The sequence below is a fragment of the Hoplias malabaricus genome, chromosome 5 (genome assembly GCF_029633855.1).
Source record: "Hoplias malabaricus isolate fHopMal1 chromosome 5, fHopMal1.hap1, whole genome shotgun sequence".
Lineage (NCBI taxonomy): Eukaryota > Metazoa > Chordata > Actinopteri > Characiformes > Erythrinidae > Hoplias > Hoplias malabaricus.
The window spans coordinates 49,232,586-49,252,274 of record NC_089804.1 but is presented as its reverse complement, the minus strand read 5'-3'; the positions used below and the strand labels follow the sequence as shown (position 1 = coordinate 49,252,274).

General features: G+C 41.2%; 1 protein-coding gene across 1 annotated transcript in view; it reads right to left on the bottom strand.

The window, feature by feature from the left end:
- The window catches only part of agrn (agrin), a 330,093-nt gene that overhangs the window by 308,377 nt on the left and 2,027 nt on the right, over window positions 1-19,689 (bottom strand). The window contains exon 2 of the mRNA XM_066672367.1: window positions 18,339-18,603. Coding sequence (XP_066528464.1) covers window positions 18,339-18,603 — 265 coding nt within the window. The remainder of the gene's footprint in view (window positions 1-18,338; window positions 18,604-19,689) is intronic.

Genomic DNA, 19,689 nt, shown 5'->3' with positions numbered 1-19,689 from the left:
AATTTGCAGTTGAGTGCATTCGAAAGCAAAAGAAGATTTATTTGAATTTAGTAAACAGGAACTGAAGATCTGATCTTTTTAATGCTAGAGGCCATAGGGTTGATAAATGATCAGTTCAGTGGGATTACTGGTCAGTTTTTACTATGTATGTATTATATATAAATAAATATATATATAAAGCTTCAGTGAAATGAAAGTAAAGGTTAATATCGTGAATTGACCCCAATACATATGTGAACACCTGCTTACTGGGACTGTATTGAAAGCTGCCCTGGTGTGGCAAAAAAAAAAAAGGCTGTGTTTTCTGAAAAATGTCCCTTCTGCCCTTCTGTCCAGCCCCACACACCCCTCCCCCATGAGGTCAACCTGTGGTCCTTCAGCTTGGCTGTCTGTCTCACATTGTGACCATGCACCCACCGCATTCTCCAGGAGAACAAAAAAGCCAGAGAGGGGGAAAATAACAATGCAGAAAAAGAACATGAACACCATTTTTGAGGAGAAACAATATGGAAAATCAAAGGCGGATGATGGTTGACACTGAGATTACAGATCAAAGCAAACAGAAATTTCACTGCACGTTGAATTATCTTCTCCCAGCGCATCTGCCATAAACATGAGCAAGAGCTCATTTCCCATTCTCTCTCAAGGGATCTGCCATTTTAGGAAATGGAATTTACAGAGTGGAAGTATGCAGTCACCTGCCCTGGACGTGACCCATGCAGCCATGTCCACTGCCCCAGGTACACACACACACACTCACCTCCTGACTGATAACGTCAGCCTGAAGCAATCTGTATCTATCTGACCCAGAGCTCACAGGTAGAATGGGGAATTCCAAAGGAATTCCAACTGGATTTCCACTGGCCCCACACCTGGTAAACCCATACTTAATGGGTTTAATATGGAGCTTTGCCTCTGCAAGGCATACACACTTCTCACAACAAGCAAAAGAAAACCTGAGAACTGTAACTGCCAAACAGAGTTGCACCACGGTAGATTTGTTTAGTCTGGAAACGCAAACGAAATATCACCAGCCTTTATCAAAATACACTGTAGGGGTAAATATTTGATTAACAATAGTAAAGCAGACATAACATTACAGGCTCCTCATCGTCCAAATCAATCCATTTAAACCAGTGGATTCCAGTTTTTACCTTGGATTAAGACAGTACTAAATTATCATTCCAGCAAAATACTGACAAACACTGCTATACAAAACCGTGCAACCGTGATAAAACATGTAAAGAATAATGCAAATGGTCTGCCAGTTGCACCCAAACATGTCTCATTGAAGCTGGACACTGTGTAAGCTAAACAGGTCATAGGGCTTACTTATTTAATGGGGAAACATTGTACAAATTTCTTTGAAACCCATGGAAACACTGTTCTAGATATGGCATTGGTTGTATTTCAGAAGTATTTATATTCTGTAGCTGCCTCATCCTGTTCAGGGTCACGGGGGGGATCCTGAAGCCCAGCGAGAAACAGAAACAGAAACATACCCTGGACAAGTCCATCAGAGGGCATTACAAACTCACCCCCTCAATTACACCCTCAAACCTATAGAAAATTAAACAGCTGATCTACCTACCAACATCTGGAGATTTTGGAATGTGAGAGGACACTGAAGAAAACCCACACAGACACAGAGAGAACAGGCTTAATGCTTTCTTTCTGTTCATTAAATAAAAAAGCCCTCATTGGATTTGGAGGGAACGTTTCAATACATCAGTTCCAAGCCTCTGTATTATTGTACACACTGGAATGAGCTGGCCTTTATTGCTCAGCATTATTATGTATCAAATAGCTGGGTAGAAGGTACACAAAAAAACCCCTTTGATCTTGATATGTGAGCTAACCAAAGTCTCTTTTTGCCTCCATGCCTGTCTTACCTCTAAGTGTGCTCCAATATCTCTAGCCTCAAGTGTTCATAACAGCACCTCTCTTTTTTTCCCCCTCTGTTTCTGATTTATACTTTCGCTTCTTAAAATCTTATATCATCGCAGACACCAAAGCCCCTGGAAGAACCCAGGGATATCGCTCTCTCCCCAAAATGGCTGAGACAGCCATATTGCGGCTCAGGCTGACAGATGTGTGTGAACAAAGGGTTTGACTTTAGCTTTAAAAGATGCAGGACCACAGTAGGTGGAAGAGAACCTCTGGCAGCAAGGCTTTGATGGGGGATGGTCTCCCCTTGGGCAAGTATCTTCTGCACGGTTCTCTTCCATGTGGAAGCGCCGGGGGGCTTGCTCACGGCAGCCATTCGATACAGTCCGCACTTCTTCAGAATTTGGTATTAAACTCATGTGAACGACACAAAGCAGGAATGGTGATAGCCAGCGCTTTTCCACGCGGTCAGTCTCGGAAATTGAAATAATAAACACATCTGCCTGAGCTCAATAAGAGAGAGAGTGAGACAGAGTAAGAGGGGAAGACTGTGTGTGTGTGGCCTGTGTCTATAAAAACACTACAAGTTCGAGTCCTCCCTGACAGCCCCATGGGAGAAAGAGGAAAAGAGATAAAAAGAATATATCCCACCTGTAAAACCTCACTTCCTTCCCAGCTGTCCCAGAGCCAAGAAAACAAAGCTCGAGAACACTGGAGGATAAAAAAGCCAGGCAAGGGGACTCCGGCTGCTCTTACAATGACTTCATCCCAGCATGGATAATACAAGCCCAAACGCAAAGCAGAATTGCTGGCCCTGTTCCCTCACTCTTGCTTCCTCCCTCCTCCCTGTCTTTCAGCCCCCTCCGATTCCCTCTCGGCCCCTCTGTCCTCAACGGGTCAGTGCATTCCCTCTCATCCAAAGTTTTGCTGAAGTATTTAAAAAAAAAAAAGGGTGAGATCCCACATTAATGTTTAACCCATGGGTGAATAACAGAAATTCAGTTTGCTTTAGACATGGGGCCCTCTCATGAAGAAGGGACCAATCAAGACGCCCAAATCCAAGCCCCTGATATAAATAAACAAGTCTTTACATATTAAGAACTTGACATGTGTTGAGTATGTGTGTGAAATAAAGGACTACTAGAAGGCTATAAAACCCCAGCACTGCACTGTGAAACTGTGTTCTCTGGACTAATGCAGCTCCATTCAATACGTTTATGATGTGTTGGTGTGGAGCTTGTGACCGAAACCAACTCATTCTGCATCAGTAACTCACCTCATTAATTCTCACATCACTGAATGCTATCAAATACTCACAGGAATGTTCCAAAAGAGTGTCGTTTGCTGCAGCAACTGGGGACAAAATATCTATTAATTTCCTTCATTTCTTTTTCCAGATTTCTCGTTTGATATTTGTAAAATTACACAAATCTACCTCATACCGTAGTAGACACCTTCATCGCAGAGATCTAATCGAGCAATCTTTGAATACTCCTTCAGTGTGCAAGCACTCAAAAACTATCAGATAAATTCACTCAGAGGAAAGGAACGCAGCACAGCCCACGTTACAATATGTTCCTCCACACATTTTTTGCGACTGCATAGTTCCTCCAGAGACAATTCTTAAACTTGTCAAACTCAAATAGTGCAGCTTAAAGGTTAAGAAATCCATCTGTTTTTTATTCCTAGATCCTTCTTGTGATTTTATTATAACTTGAGGGCTTCCAGTAGTTCATTAATCTCCTTACAAGCACAAACCATGCTGCAAATTATGAACGCCAGCCAAGGAGCAGTCAGCAAACATCTCAGGTCAAAGGCCAACGTCTGCACAAAGCTTACAGAACTTCCAGTCTACACCATTCCCACATGTTCCACTGTATAATGACAGGGTTGTAATGAAGGCCTTCCTCTCCACACACACACACAAATACACACACACACTTGCTACAATGACAGATCAACACAGTGGGCACCAATTCCCAATGTGTTCAGCAGAGAGCGAGAGCTTAAAGGAAGCATTAGAAAGAGAAAGATAGAAGGGCAGGGAGGAAGAGAGGGAGAGAGAGAGATGGAGAGAGAATGAGAGCAAGAGAGCGAGAGTAAGACAAACAAAGGGATAGGTGCATGACTGAGGGAGACACTGAGAGCAAGACAGAGAGAAAAAAACACGTACAAGAGAGAGGTGGGGGGATTGAGTACAGTAAAGGTCAGGGAAAGATTATCAGTCTAACATCATTTGTAAAACAAATAGAAGAAAAACTCAAGACAAAAAAAACCCTCTGCCCATGTGTGTGTGTGTGTGTGTGTAGGTGACCCAGTCTCAGAGATGTCCTGAGCCAGATATCTCTGTTTGCCTCTGAAAGCCAGCACTTCCTTGTCATTGTTAGCTAAAACAACAGGATTGCTGGGTGACTTCGCTGGAGCCAGACTAAATCTTTTGGCTCAAGAGCGCTGCAGAACAGCACTGGAACACACTGACACTTTCATCAACCTAAGGTTTAACTTTAATTCTTGCCGCAAAGTAAATGTAAATTCAAAACTAGTCGAATACACACTTGTCTAGCGCAATATAAATCACATACCAGTTATGTACACAACATTTCAGAAATAGTGTTCTATAAGAATCTCATCAGTTCTAGTGCACTGCAGCTGTTCCAGCTCAAACAGATGCCTGGAGTTTTGACTGTGGATGTTGGGCAATAAAGTGAGAAGCTAGGATTTTGTTTAGTTTCAAGCTAGAAACTCTTGTATAATTCTAATTCAAATTTCAAACATTCTCTCACATGTCACCTTATGGCAGCTGCTGTTTAGCATTTAAAATGATGTATGAACATTTATTTTAAAATGAAGAATTAATACGCTACGTTCACAATCGCTAACTTTGAAATCACAATTTTTAATTCATCATCAAAACAAAAAACGCATGTGTACTTTTGGATACGATATTATCCCCAAGAACAGAACAAAACGATGCAAATTCTGTGACTAATACATTTTCAAAATACAGTGGAACCTCTACCTACGAACTTGATCTGTTCCGTGACCCGGTTCGTAAGTAGAAAGGTTCGTTTCTCGAGTCAATTTTCTCCATTTAAAATAATAGAAAAGCAATTAATGTGTTCCAGCCACACCCCGAAAGTCACCCTTTTTGCACTGATATATGTTTACAACACTCTCAAATTAGTAAAAAAATACATGTAGCGTTACTAAAAATAAAAAAGAAATAAAGTTTTAAGTGGTTACACATCGCTACCTTGAAGACGTGACGACTGGCTGGAGGAGTAACACAGGCACTGGCTGTATGACGGGAGGTGGGTGGAATAACGGAGAGTAGGTGGGTGAATGTGGGGAGGCGAAGCGTAGATGCGGCTTAACTTGCTATTTACACTAATGCTAAATTGCTAAAGCTACAATTTGCTAATCACTCAAGTCTGGGCGCTGGGAGACTCGCCTATTGGGGTCAGTGGCCATTTCCAGTTGCCGGCTCGGCGGAGGCTCGGGTTCGTTTCTAGAGTCGTGGTTGGTTGGTGGATATAAAATATCAAATGCCCGGTTCGTATCTTGGAAAGTTCGTTAGTATAGGCGTTCGTTAGTAGAGGTTCCACTGTACTTGATTTTTAGTATTCTTATTTTATCTTGAATAAGAAACATATGTTACACAAAAACTGGTTTAAAACGTATTTGTACTCCCAATATGAAGCAAGTTTCATAGTCATATTTGTGCTTTACAAAACATGTATTTATGACACTTGCATTAACCCTGAGGCACCATGTGATACATGCGCTACAATAAGATTAATTTTGTCTGGGTTTGTTTCAACCTTATTATCCTGTGGGTTCTATTATCATCGATTTATGCTTTATTCTACAATGCCATACATCCATTTAGAAACATTAGCACGCTTTGTCAAATATAATATTTTTTAATGAGACCATTTACGAGACTAGTTAGAATTATGTTTCTGTTAGAGTTAGTGTTATGTTTCTACCGCCCACGGGGCCATGGAGCTGGTGCTGAGTCCAGATCATTGTGGAAACAAGTACATGTATATAAAGGATATACAGACCGACTCAGACCTGATAAACCTTATCAGTTGCTCTAAGCAGGTATGGACACAACAGCCCTCCCCGGCTCTGGCTGGACGCATGGGTTATGGGCGGAGCTTCGCTGAAGTAGGTCAGGTTGCGTCTGTGTCGGTCTCCATGCTGCACCTGGTGGTTATTACACCGGTGGATTTACAGCCCAGATTCCAGCATAATTACAGGTAGGCTAGGCCAAGCTCAGTGACACAGAGGACCATGGGAACGCTGTGGGGCACATTGACCTTGCAGCATGTACTTACACAAGATAGAATGAAGTGTGATAGGCCAACAAAGAGATACAAGCAAGGGTAATTCACTTAATGGAGTGGGGGGTGTTTATGACCATGGCATTTAAACACAATTTAAAAACATGGGAGTGTATATATTCATGTCACGCAACGAAAGGACTGAACATGCAGACCAAAATTGAGTTTGTCAATCATGAATAGCAGTGACACAAACCAAGGGGAAATATCCTTTATAGTGGCCACTCTACTGTGAGAATTTGATGGAGAACATGAGCATTGAATGTCAGTGTCCGCATCCACAGTACTAGCCAGTCACGATAGCCTCAACAGGAACGAGTAGTAGTAGCCATCCCTGGTAACTTTAAAGACCTCATGATCATCTGGTGGTCTTCACAGATAGTACTAAACTGACAGTTACCACTAGCCCTACATAACTCAATGACAGATTCCTCAGAGGAGATACCAGGACAATGCTTCTGGACCAGAGGAAGCAATCCAGACAAGAAAGAGGCAAGAGGAGCAGAGGAAGGATCTCTAGTCCCTCCGCGGCTGCCTCCAAGAGGCTCAGGAGCCCCTATCAGCCAACAACATCAACATTCTGCAGATATGAAAATCTGCAGTAGCTCACGTCCAGCAGATAGGACACGCTGACACATATTTAACACAAGTACAAAAGCTCGACTCCGAGACAAGCGTTCAACAAGTCCGCCCTCATAGTCAGGGAACAGTACTCTGTCCATTAAAGCCTAATCCTCACTGCCTGAAGCTTCCCATTCTTATTGCAAACAATCCATTCATGTTCAGAGCTTCTGTTGGTGTACACCGTATGTAAGAGCTAAAGTAACTTGGCTTTGGCTGTATTGTTTTCAATGAGACTGAGCACTTTATAGTGTGGGATTGACAAGGCGCAGTAGCCTCGTCAGTAACATGGAAAAATCTTAATGTTGAACGTTGACCGTAAATGAAAGCAGCAAATCAACACTTCTCAGTTTAAGATCAGCAATAGACCACTTTTACATGGTAAATAACCTATATGTTCAAATGTCTTTGGTCACCTGCTGCAGTAACATCAGTAGTACTATAGTAAGGTCAGGTACTGGGTGACCCTTACAGGCCCTACATTCATAAGCTATAAGAAATGTTTACAAACCTTTGGACATACAATTAATGAAAGAGACAAGAAAGTTCGAAAGCAACTAGTAGTCGGAAGTAGCTGTCCCTTTTCTGGGTCATCCCTTCAAGCATGCAAACAAAAACAGCAGCAGAGTCAAGAAATGTCAGTTTGAAAATGTACCAACACCGGCTCAAATCAGCTCAACTACACTCCCAACAGACCACACCATGGCACTCTTCCTGTTTACAATCAGAGAGAGCAAAACAAATTACCCTCACCCCATTATTATGCGCCATTGTTCTTTTTTCATTGGCCATCTTTTATGTCCTTAGCAACCGTAGACACCACATCATACTAAAGAGGCCCCTGCCTAACACCCAGCCACCCACCATGAGGGAGTAATTGACTGAGCAAACAGGTCGCGTAAATGCAGTTCACTCGCTCTGCAACCCAAAGCTAGGGGGGCTTACAAACCAATGTGTATGGTGAGCTTTTTACTGTATTTTATATAAAATAATGTAGTGTAAGTTGTCATCCTCAATGACTCTTCCTTGTATAGTTTGTTGTTCCTGACCAAGATGGGAATCAAACCCTACTCTGCCATGTGGTGTTATCCACTATGCATACCAAACAATGTCAGTCAAACGGTCTTTTCCTGGTGTATGCAGGAACCTGTGGGTTCATCTTCAAAGATTAGACACAAAAAAACACTCCGACACTCCTGCATTTTGCGATGTGGAGCTTACCAACGGACACAATAAAATATAAAAAGAAAATAGAAACTAGAAATGAATACATCCCATTAAATGTTTTGTGGGCTGCAACATGGGAAAACATTTGGATAAAACAAGCCCCTTGGATTTTGCTCTGCTTCCTTTCTCCAGGTTTAAGGACTGCCCCTCTTTCTCGTCTGTGCATATCCAATCACAGCCCTGGACCCGCGTACAGGTGAGGGAACAAAGACGAGGTTAAACTGAGCAAAACAGAGACATAAGTGTCCTGAGGAAAATGGAAGAGAAAAGATCGTATGTGATCGTATTGAGATAAACAGTGTCTCATTTGCATTTAAAGGAACATTAGCTGAAACAGTCGTTCATAACAGGGCTGTTTAGACCGGGGTTAGAAAAAGGGCTGCGGTGCTTAATTGTTGTTATTTTGACCAAAGCCTGTCGCAGATAAAAGAAATGGAACTAACCTTAGTAACTTTCATTTGTCATTTAAAGTCATTTCTAAAGGTTCATTCATCTTCAAATATTCACACAATATAAAAGGACAGCATTTCTGATATTTAACAGTGCAACAATACTTTTCAACAAAAGTCAGACCCACAGCAAGAACTTTATGCTCTGTGTAGTCACAAGAAATGTCAAACTGATTTCTAGGCTGTGCCTTTATGAGTATTGACTTTTCTCACCAAGGACATATTTGAATTGTTTTGTATGATTCAAGTATTTCACAAACATGTCCACTCCAGAAATATAATTGGTGTTTTACCATTTTACCATTGACGCCACTGCTCCCTGACCATAAAGACAGGACTCAAATGGTAATCAAAGTAAAGTGAAGTGCACGGCGGGGTTACTGAAGGAAAATTGGAAAAGTGAACCCTGAGCTTGTAGACTAAAGATTTTCTGTCATGTTTTATGTGGATCATTTGTCTCTTCAACAGACACTGAATGGAACATAGAACTGCCTTAAAAATATTCAAAAGTGTTTTTCCCTCAGCAGCAGCGGTTTATGGATCAAGCCACTGACCGATAACCAAAACCAAACAAGAAGAACAAATTTCTCTCCATGGGGATCTACAAACTTTTGGCCCATAGCCATGAGTGGTCTCCGATTAGCCGCACTGACCACAGCAGCTGTGTACTCTTTCACACTAAGTCCGAGCTGGAATGCTGTCACAGATCTCAAGGAAGCCGTATCCCACAAAGCTTTGTGCTTTGGTCTCCGTTTAAAGCCTTTGTGTCTGGACTCGGAGGGGGTTTTCCGGTTCACTTCTCATTTAAGCCCAGGAACGCAATGACCAAATAAGTGTTTCCTGCTCATGGATGGAGTGTTAACTTACGTGTCGTGTAACATGCCCCTTCTCACGGTGATCAGAGGTGGAGTTAGATAGCAAAGGTCAGGGTGAATGTGGCAAGGTCTTGGAGAGATATTAGCAGCACATTCCTAGATATGTTAAGATCATAAGTGCTTCTTTTTGTGTTCTCCTGCATTTAAGGAACGCTGTTTAAACGCCATGAGTGGTTTAATAGTCCATTTTTCTACAAATCTTACAAACCATGTTGTCATAAGATTTAAAATGATACACTAAATGGCCTGCTCATTCCTACCCTCCTCCAAAAGATACATAGCGAAGTGCTAAGTCCAGAGTAGCAATGACAGAGGCACTATTCTCCCTATTACAGGTCATCACAATGATTTTGATGCTGTTACTTTAAGGTATATTCTGTATGCGTGCATTTTAAATGTGTTGAATTCAATTAAAATTGGGGCTTACGAACACATTTTCAAGATACTTAGCCAGTTTAGCATTAAACTAGCAGTGATTAACCTAGCACAGCAGGTGTACCATCTCCCAAAATGGTGGATAAAGAGGTGAGAAATAAAACAGCAGACACATACTTCATTACATTTATAAAGATTACAAAAGCCTCATTATCTTGTCTCAATGATGAAATATGTAGTAAGATGGATGTACTCAGAATGAAAGAGCAGCAGCATCAAACTCTCTATAAAAACCTAGCCACTGGAAGAAAGGGTTTCCATTTCTATTTCTTCCTGCACTGTCTTTTTTCTTTGCCTTTGTTTCTACTTTCAAAGCTTCTGCCTCCATTTGCAGAAGGACAATTGATGCTGAATGGTTGAACAGTCTCATGGACTTCTTTTCTGCCGTCTGAAAAGCAAACGTCAATATACCAGAAAGTAGTGATCTTGTGAGAATTCTGCATAGTGGTCTATAATCACAGGAGTGTGACAAAACATATAATACCACACTCGCCGTCTTGATTTGTGCATTCAAGGCTAAAATCATTAGCCGACTTTGTATGAAAACATCAATGATTAACCAAAGAGCAACAGGTACAAAATTCCACTATTCCTTTCCCGTAACCAAACTTGTCTGACCTACAGAAATTTGGTTTACACAACTGGGCCTGTTCCAGAGATCAGTCCAGTGTGTAACTACTTGAAAAGTGGGAAAAACAAGGAGATAGACAGAGATGAAGGTAGAAGGCAGCTTTCTCTTTATCTTTTATGTCTTTCTTTTACAAAGTCCTTCATCGCTATTCCAGGCAGGCGAGTCACTTTCGGGATTTTAATTAAAATCTTAAAAATGTAATAACTCAAGAGATTCTCGGAAGCTGGCAAACAGGTGTAATTTCCAGCCTTTTGTCACTTCACTGGTTCTCTCCACCACTCTCTAATTATCTTTTCGCTGCCAGTTTCGCTTTCTCTCCCTAGCCGTCCTCCCTTTGCCTTGGAGTACCCCCCCACCAATCACTTTCCACACAGACACCAAGCTGAGGAGAAGCCCATGAGGACAAATCACTTCCCATGACTTCTCTCACAAAGACGTGCTTGTGCAGACGCTAATGTAATAGGCTAACACAGACCCAGTGTCCTATTTAGAGCATTGGCAGGGCTAAAGACTTCACAGTTACGTCCATTAGGCCATAACTACTACAAACACACTCTCGAAATTAATGGTGGTGTTTAGTGCAAAGTCACAAGTAAATTGTTCATAAAGAACCTATAAGTGATTCCACTATGGCGTCTAAGGAATTCTTGCTGGCAGTGTTGAGTATAATAGTGAAGCTTGGAGAATTCTGAGGACCGGTCCAAATGCCTAGAAATCAATCACTGAAATGTAAGCATTCAGAGAAGTTTTAAGTGAGATGTTTATTGTAAAGGAACTAATTAATTAATGTTCCTTACAAGTTGTGGTTGTAAGGATCTCAAGATACAATGTCCAAAATGACCAGTGAATTTACGCGTTTCTTGGACAAGTGTTAAGATGCAAAGTATCCCATTGAACAGGCTTCTTATCTCACATACATTTAATGAAATGCTCCACAAGGGAAAACTACTCAGTCCTCCTAATGTTTTTCTGAGAAAATTAAGTTTACATTGGGTGGTATTTTGCCTTACAACAAACTAAATATATCACTTTGGCATGAATGGATATTACAAATGCATTGATTTCTTTAAAACCTTCACCCAGGCATTAATTAACCCACTAAAAACACACCTCTCTTCTGTATTTACCTCAAAGTTATTACAAATCAACACATCTCCGAAAGCCTTAAATGTTAGGTTATCTCTACATAGTCACCTTCATTCAGTATGCACGACACTATGACTTTTGAACTAACCAACTCACCTACAGCGCAAAAGCCCCGCCCTTCAAATTGACAGGATTGTTTGCTAATGTTTGTGATGTAAGAAATCCTGTATATTTGAGTACCCTAGTTTGAGACTGTCTTTGGAACACAGCAGTTTCAAAGCAGAAATGATCGGTCGTGGGGTGACTGCTTATTTTGTGTGTGATCCACATTATATATAAAAACACAACAACAAAATTAAAAACTTTTATCAAAAGGGTCTTGTCCAGGCCTCTGCAACCTGCCACCTCTGTTTCACACTATTTACTCTCACATAAAAAGTGACTGGACCTCAAAGGTCTGGCTGTCATATCCATTATGTGACACAAACGTCCAAGCAGTTTCCTGTGAGACACTGTCATATTTCTGCTCCAATGCCAACAGTCTAGCAGTTACAGTCTAGCAGACACAGTCATCGAGGACTAGCTTCTCAAATCTCATGAAATACTTGTGGAAATCCCTGTGCTAAAGAAGAGATCAAGTTGGAATAACACACTGGAGCACTGGCTGGGAGCTGCCTCTTTAAACTAGTCTCGAGCAGAGGTCCATTAACAAGGTGACGAGAAAGTCCTTCACCTGGATTATTCCTTACCTATTAATCATTACCTGCTGGAGGCTAACAGCTAACTAACCCAGGGGCAGACCTTTGTGCAGTACGGAATCAAGAGACATTCCTAGCCTCCTCCTTACACAAACAGCAGGAACAAAGAAGACAACTTCCATAGGCCTGGAGAATAGTGGCCTTGTAGAGGGAGGTTAACTCCTTGTGCCCACCCTAAAGAACACAAGCTGATACAGTTAGACACCCAGAACACAGGGCTTTAGCTCTGACACTTCCCAGCAAACCTGAAATAGGTTCCCATCAAGGTAGATAGAGAGCTGAAAGAAAGCATGCCAGTCTGGAGGTGGGATTAGACGATAAATATTTATTTAGTAGTTGTGATAACACTTTAACTGGTTTGTTATCAAGGACTCAAACTCAAGCAAGATTCAAATTCAGCTTTGCATACCTATATTAAACATACAGCACTGTCTTTCGAGTCTATGCTTACTTTATTGCTATGCTATCGTTGTTCCCCTCTGAAACTGCCGAACCAAAATGGAGGACTGTTTACACGCCAATTTCCATCACCGGCATTAGCCACGCCCATTCCTCCAAGGTGAAGAGAAATGCAAAAACACAATTCCTTAAGATATTGGATGCCAGACTAATACGGTCGCAGCATTTAAGGTGGAAGTGAGAGTCCTGCTAATAAGCCAAGGTCCCAAAAGACATTTTCATTTTCAGCCTATTTTGGTTTTTGGCCAAACTGTGGCCTGAATTTTCATTTTGTTGCCTCACTAATCTTAAAAACATGCAGTCAGATGACTACACCAGCCATGGGAATGGCTGTGTTAACTCCAAGCCAAGTCTTTCAGCATCTAGTGATAACATCTTGTTGCCTCAAACCAGCTCTTTTATCTTCTCTCTTAAGTTTTATAATCTTTTTTTTCTTTATCCGAAAAGCAGGGGCTATTAGAAAAAGGTAAGTAGTTGATTGGTAGATCTTTTGAATATCTATATGAAAAATGGTAATTTAAAAAAAAAGAATTGTTTTAAAATATGTTTTAAGCCAAAATTAAATGGCAAAAAAATCAATAAATAAAATAAATATTAAAAAAACATATTTAAATAAATAAATAAAGCAGGGAATGCATTTCCACGTAAAGGATTTAATAATTTAAATACTTTGAACATCTGGTTCCCATCAGCTAAATGTAATAGTTTCAAATTGTAAGTAGTATAGTGTTTCACATCAAACCACACAAAATTGCTTTGTTTATTTAAATGTTTGTTTAAATTATTTAATTGTGCAGACATTTAGAAAAATACAAACTGTGCCCTTCAAGATTTGTACATGTTCGGTTGAATTTAAAGCTTTTTGGGTGCTTAATATAGTGCTTAAATAATGTTCTTCACCTGAAGGCTACCCTTTTCCTCAGTCCAAAGGGTCCTCAAAAACCAGAAAGCAACATGTGCTTTTAAATTACGCCAAAACCAGGCACACTGTGAGTTAATCAGAAGGTAGCGAGAAGGTTTTAAAAGGTCATGTAAGTAGGCTTTTAGGGCTGTGCACTTTGGGCTAATAAAAGCATGAGGCCAAGAGCTCCTCTAAGAGCCTTGAGTAGCCCAGGGCAGAGGCTGCAGGAGTGAGAGTGAGTGAATACGATGCCTGCAGGACACTCTTTGGGTTTTTGGTCACACTCCCATGACCAGAAGCTCCAAGCAAAACATCCTCAGCATTCCAGTCAACACCTGTACCTAAGCATTCCTCCCTCTCTCGCTCCGTCTTTGGTTTTATCTCCCTTCCCCCATTCCCGAACTCATCTGAGGGCTCTTCAACCTCCCCAAAGCCCTTTGTTTGAACTGTGTATCCAACAATAAAGAAAGCAGATTTTTACAAAACATGGGAGCACACAGACAACCTCGATTCAAAAGGCTGATCCATTTGAATATGGCCAACGAGGATATGCATGTGCCAAATGAAACATCCTCAGCATTCCAGCCAACACCTGCACCCAAGCATTCCTCCCTCTCTGTGGCCTTTATCTGTCCTCCCCTTTCCCAAACCCATCCGAGGCTTCTTCTGCTTTAACAAAGCCCTTTGTTGTTTGACTTGGGTAATGCTGTTCCCAAGCACAGCCAGGAATCCCTTCATTATTCGGCGCTATCTGAGCTGTCAGAAGTGAGGAGTGAGGAGAGGATACACCAGACAGGCCTGCAGGTACAGTCTTGTTCTCGCACTCTATCCTCCACACAGAGTATGTACAAGACATGGATACAACCTAGCGACAAGAGGGAGGGAAAAAAAACACTTCACCTTTCTTAAGAGCTTGCTCCTTATTAAATAAATGATGGATGACAGCATTTTTTATTCTGTTTGGCCCTACCCAAAGCAAGTCTCTTTCTAGTTAATGCAGCCCACAGCACTTTCAGAGCAGACTCGGTTTCAGAACATAGTCATATACAAACGGTTGCGACCCTTGGTCAAATTTGACTTTGAAAAATGAATATCTGTTAGCATTCTCTACAGGAAAGGAAATGAAATCTTGCTCGTTTTAGTTCACAGCACACGATCATGCGAATGTGGATCGGTTCAGGAGTGTGATCTGTTCAGACTGATGTCAGATAAAGGTCATGTCATATAGGTAGTGTGAAGAGCAACATAAAAACAAACCTGATTTGGGCCACGTCTACCTCCCGTGTGAGTGTAGCCACTGAACACTGACCGTTTTCCAAAATGGGTTCAATTCCCAGCTCAGAAAAGTTGTAGATTACAGTAACTCCCATTTATCATGCATCTGTAACCTGATTAAAACTGTGATTCACTCCGGAGAAGAGCATCTGCCAAATGCTATAACTGTAAATGCATGTGCCCCCCCCCCTTTAAAAGACGTTTGCTTATCTAAACTTCGCTAATCAACTAAACAAACCGTTTGACCATGGGTGCAAAACCTTGCAGGCAGTTGTATTAGTGAAGCAGTGCCATGTGTGGATTGGAATCAACACTTCAGCAGCCTAAACTGATTATAGGTGCTGAAACAAACCCACCAGCCTTGCGAAAACACAGCTGGTCACCATTCTCAACGAATATCCGAGTATATAAACAGGACATAAAGAGAAACATATGGTTTCTTAGAACCAGGTTTTCCCAGGCTATCTAATCATCATTTACTATCTGTGAGAGTAAGCCTTAAATCTCAGTTTTGGTGAGGAGACAACTAATTTATTTACAAGACCAACAGTGCAAAGCCTCTCTCCACAGCGGACACCTCTGGGACAAAAAATAGATAAACAACTAAAGCTTGGAATGAGGTGTAAAGAGTAAAGAAAATGTTTCACAGAAGACTTGCTTCTCGCCCAGACAGCGGGCAGACAAAGAGAGGAATTTTCATGTGTGTGCCAGGTTCTGAGAAATATTGCAAACAAGTGAAGGCTATCGGCGTCACCTGCCAAGCAGCCCTGAGGGAATGGAGCTAAGCCATAGACGGTCCCTTGGTAGATTGGTTGTTAAGGCTCTGTACACTCTGTTCAGGTTCAAGTTGATCTCTTTAACCTTGTCTAGCATAGGACCTCTTTAAAAAATGATAGTATATATTTCTCCTCCATTAATAACGAGACATCTCTAGTAGTACATTTAAGGAAGTTAAAAAGAACACGGCCAAAGTCTCTGAATGGATCAGGAGTGAGACGTTCAGTTCCATTAAACACTTTTTAGTTGGAATGTTTATATACAACGGCTTATAGAACTCACAATGCTTTATATCGCTATATAAAGAAGCAGCATGCTGTCTGTGTAAATGTTGTATGCATCAAAATTACTGGGAGTCATTGTTCAACAACCAGTTCCATTAAAGATTCTTGCAACCTTGTTTTGATGGGATCCAAGGGCACATCATCAGCAAGGAGGTGTTGCAGGGTCCCACAGAAAACACAACAGGTGGCATTTTCCTGCACTCCATCAAGGAAAATAACATGCTGCAAAATACCCCATCCAAGGCTTTATTTGAGGCTCTGTGCTGTTTCTAGTGCTTTTTAAACTCAACACTCATCTTCATGGTTTGTGCCAGGACCTGCTGTTCTTTAGTTCCAGCTGGGAACTACTTTTTTTTAGTTCGGGAACGAATTTATATTGGTGCAAATGCACCAAACCGTTCCAAATTAGGAACAGAACCAGATCCTCGTTGGTGAGTGAGAAATCACATTATTAAATATGTAAAGTAGATTAAGAGGCATAATTAACTACTTGGCTTTAAAGCATTAAACATCAACCAGAACTGTCAAAAACACAGACGCTAGCTGTCACAAAGGACACAGTCAGGGTCACTTCGAAAGCTACAGCAGAGCGGTCATGGGTTTCCCGCCTACAGCAATGTGCTCTACCAGTTGAGGGTCCACTGGGGTGTGAACAGTCCACCGCATGAGTGTTCTCTTCCGAGAATATTTAACTAAGACTGCAGCTGTGTTGCAGAGACCATTTATTCATCCCCGTTAACTAGGGAAGCCACTTGAGCAACTATTTTAAGGCAGGCCATTGGACAGTTGTAATTTATTCATTCGCTCTTAACGTCCTTTTCCTTCTGCTCTCAATCTGATCTGCTTCAGATAAAATTAGTGGCCGGGCCATTTCACCACATTAGCTCCCAGCCTTTCAAAAGAGAGGACCGGGATTGGACGGTGGGAGAAAAAGAGAGTGAGAGGTCCCAGCAAAAGCCTCAGAGCTTGGCGTAAGGTGTTAAGATTTTCAGTAGCTGCTCTCTGACTTCATAAAAGACTGCCCTGGAGGAGGCTGAAGATTGGGTTTTCACTTTGGATAGTCAGAAACCCCGGAGCTGCTCTTTTCAGTAGACACACCCTCCTTTGGAAGTCTTTAGTGCTAGTTGTCCATGAACGGACAACACACACCTGATACGCAGCACATTTCATGCCCTCGAGGCTCTACAAATGTACTGGAGCAATCAGCAGCCTTTAGAGGAAACCACACACTTATCAACGTATCATTTAGAAGCTACATCTATGACATTGTATATGATTTATTAAACTTTAAAATTCAGCATCTCATTAATAGGTTTATATCAGATAACTACATATTACAGACAGTGACAACACTAGTAAATATAATGGTTACTTTAAGGTTCTTGGTTGGACATAGGGTTAAAGGATATATAAATTGGCATAGAACCTGGTCCCTTTTTCATGGATAAAAAATATTTGGTGCCCCACAATACACTTATGAAACAGTTATATTGTTACAAAATAATTGTTACATTTTCAATTTTTCACTTGATTTCTGTCACTTGCCGCTATTAAAAAAAGAATATAAAATAAACAAGGATTTTAATGAAGAATGATGATTGGTTGGTGGGTCTGCACAGAAAATGTATGTACATCATGGAATCAAACAACACCTCAATCAGCCACCGCTTTGTATGCATTGGTATAGTTTTGTAGAACCACTCTCGCAACTCTCCTGGGACCACGAGTGGTCACGACGCATTATGTAATTAAGTGCTGATGTGCTACACCCCAGTTTGACCATGTTTACACAACCTTTGTCGTCATAATTTAATAGAACATGAAAAACAATGTGGTGATGCTATAAAAGTGTGGCTAAGTTTAAACAGCGTCTCTGATTGCTGGGAAAATCTAGACAGAATCTGGAGTGGTTGGTATAGAGTAAAGAGTGCCATCGCTAAGCTCTACACAGCACATTGTAGGGTACAAGTCCCAACTCATGCAAGAAAACTACAATATGCTATTCTTATAAGAGTCCTTGGGCAAGATTCCTAACCCTGCATTAGCCTATTTCTGCTACAAGATTAAAACTGTAAACCATACCCCATTCCCTTCTGATTAATATGGCCTCTTTTGGACATTCTGGAAGCAACCGCAGACACTGAAATGCTAGTGTTTGTCTTTTAAAGAACCTTTCATCGAAAGGCCCTTTGGGAACCAAACCATGGTTCTATGGCATTGCTCCAAAGAACCTTTTTTTGGCAGCTTTATTTTTTAAGACCAAGCTTAACAGAGAAACAGGATCATTTCTAGGGAGTTTTATAAACCTAGAACTGGATGCTCACCTTCTACACAGAGCTCCACTTCCTCCAGGTTGCGAAGGGTAATCCTCATCAGGCTGGAGTTGAGCATCAGCTCATTCTTGTGCGCAGGGTTATTCGAGTACTGGGGCATCAGGTTTACAAAAAAGATGCGCGTGTCTCCTGTGGCCACCTGGTTGTCGCAGATGTCTGGGTCTCCGAACCCACCAATCATCACCTTGTTCCCACCATCCAGCAGTACTTCTCCATTGACCATCTTCTTGCCTTTAAGGTACCGCCATACTCTCACCTGCAAACACGCAAGAGATTAGACATGACCGACACGGCTCATTAGACAGAGCTCCAGTCAAAACAGAGCTCTCTGAATTGCAGGGCAACAATTATACAACCTATCACATAGTAATTATATTCAGAATGCTTTTTATACCGGCCAAGAGAGCAGTTCATAGGGAGATACGTATCTTCTTGTCTTCCTATTAGATGCTCTTTCTAATAATTTATGGCAGCGAACTAAAGCCATTTGTCTTTTCTTTGCGGGTCTCTCCCAGGGGACACTACAGTGTGTTTCTTGCTGCTTTTACGAGATTAAGTAGACATTCTTCAACGTCAAAGTAACAAGCTCACTTAACCTTTAAAATGTACACTACATAGACGGGTAATAAGGAACAGCACTTTCTGGGTGTGTGTGTGTGTGTTACACTGCCCCTGATCAGCAGTGTCTTTGTGTGTACTCACTGCCTCTAATGGGTCAAGTTTGATTGTACACTCTTAGAAATAAAGGTGCTAAAAGGTTATTTAAATGATGCTAGAGAAGAACCACTTTTGGTTCCATAAAGAACCATTTTCCTATTTCATTTAAATGAGTAAAGAACCTTAAGATGGAGGATGGATTTTTAAAACTAACAAACATGGTTCTTTATAGAACCAATAGTGATTCTTCTATGGCTTTGCTCAAAGAACCCTTTGTAGAACCTTTATATTTAAGAGTGTTCTTCTGTGCACTTATACCTTTCACATTTTAAAAGCTTTACACTAGATGTTGGAACATCCGTTAAACCACAAGTCATTTACTGACAGTGGATAATCATGGATCAAAGAATAGTCTCCAAAGGCCTCTGTCCAGGTCTTCGTAATTAGTAATTCAGACAAACAACAATATGATGATTAGATGGAACCCAAACCAGGAGCTTACTGACACCACCAAGGCTGAGTTCACTGGTTTCATGTGAACTGTGTCATATTACAAGGGCACTGAAGCTGACATTTTTAATAAGGTAATCAGATAGTCTCACTGTCAGTGATCAGCTTGACACAGCAGATTATCATGTGTCATGTGTTATCATGTGTCCAAATTCAAGTTTTAGATTCGGCAGGA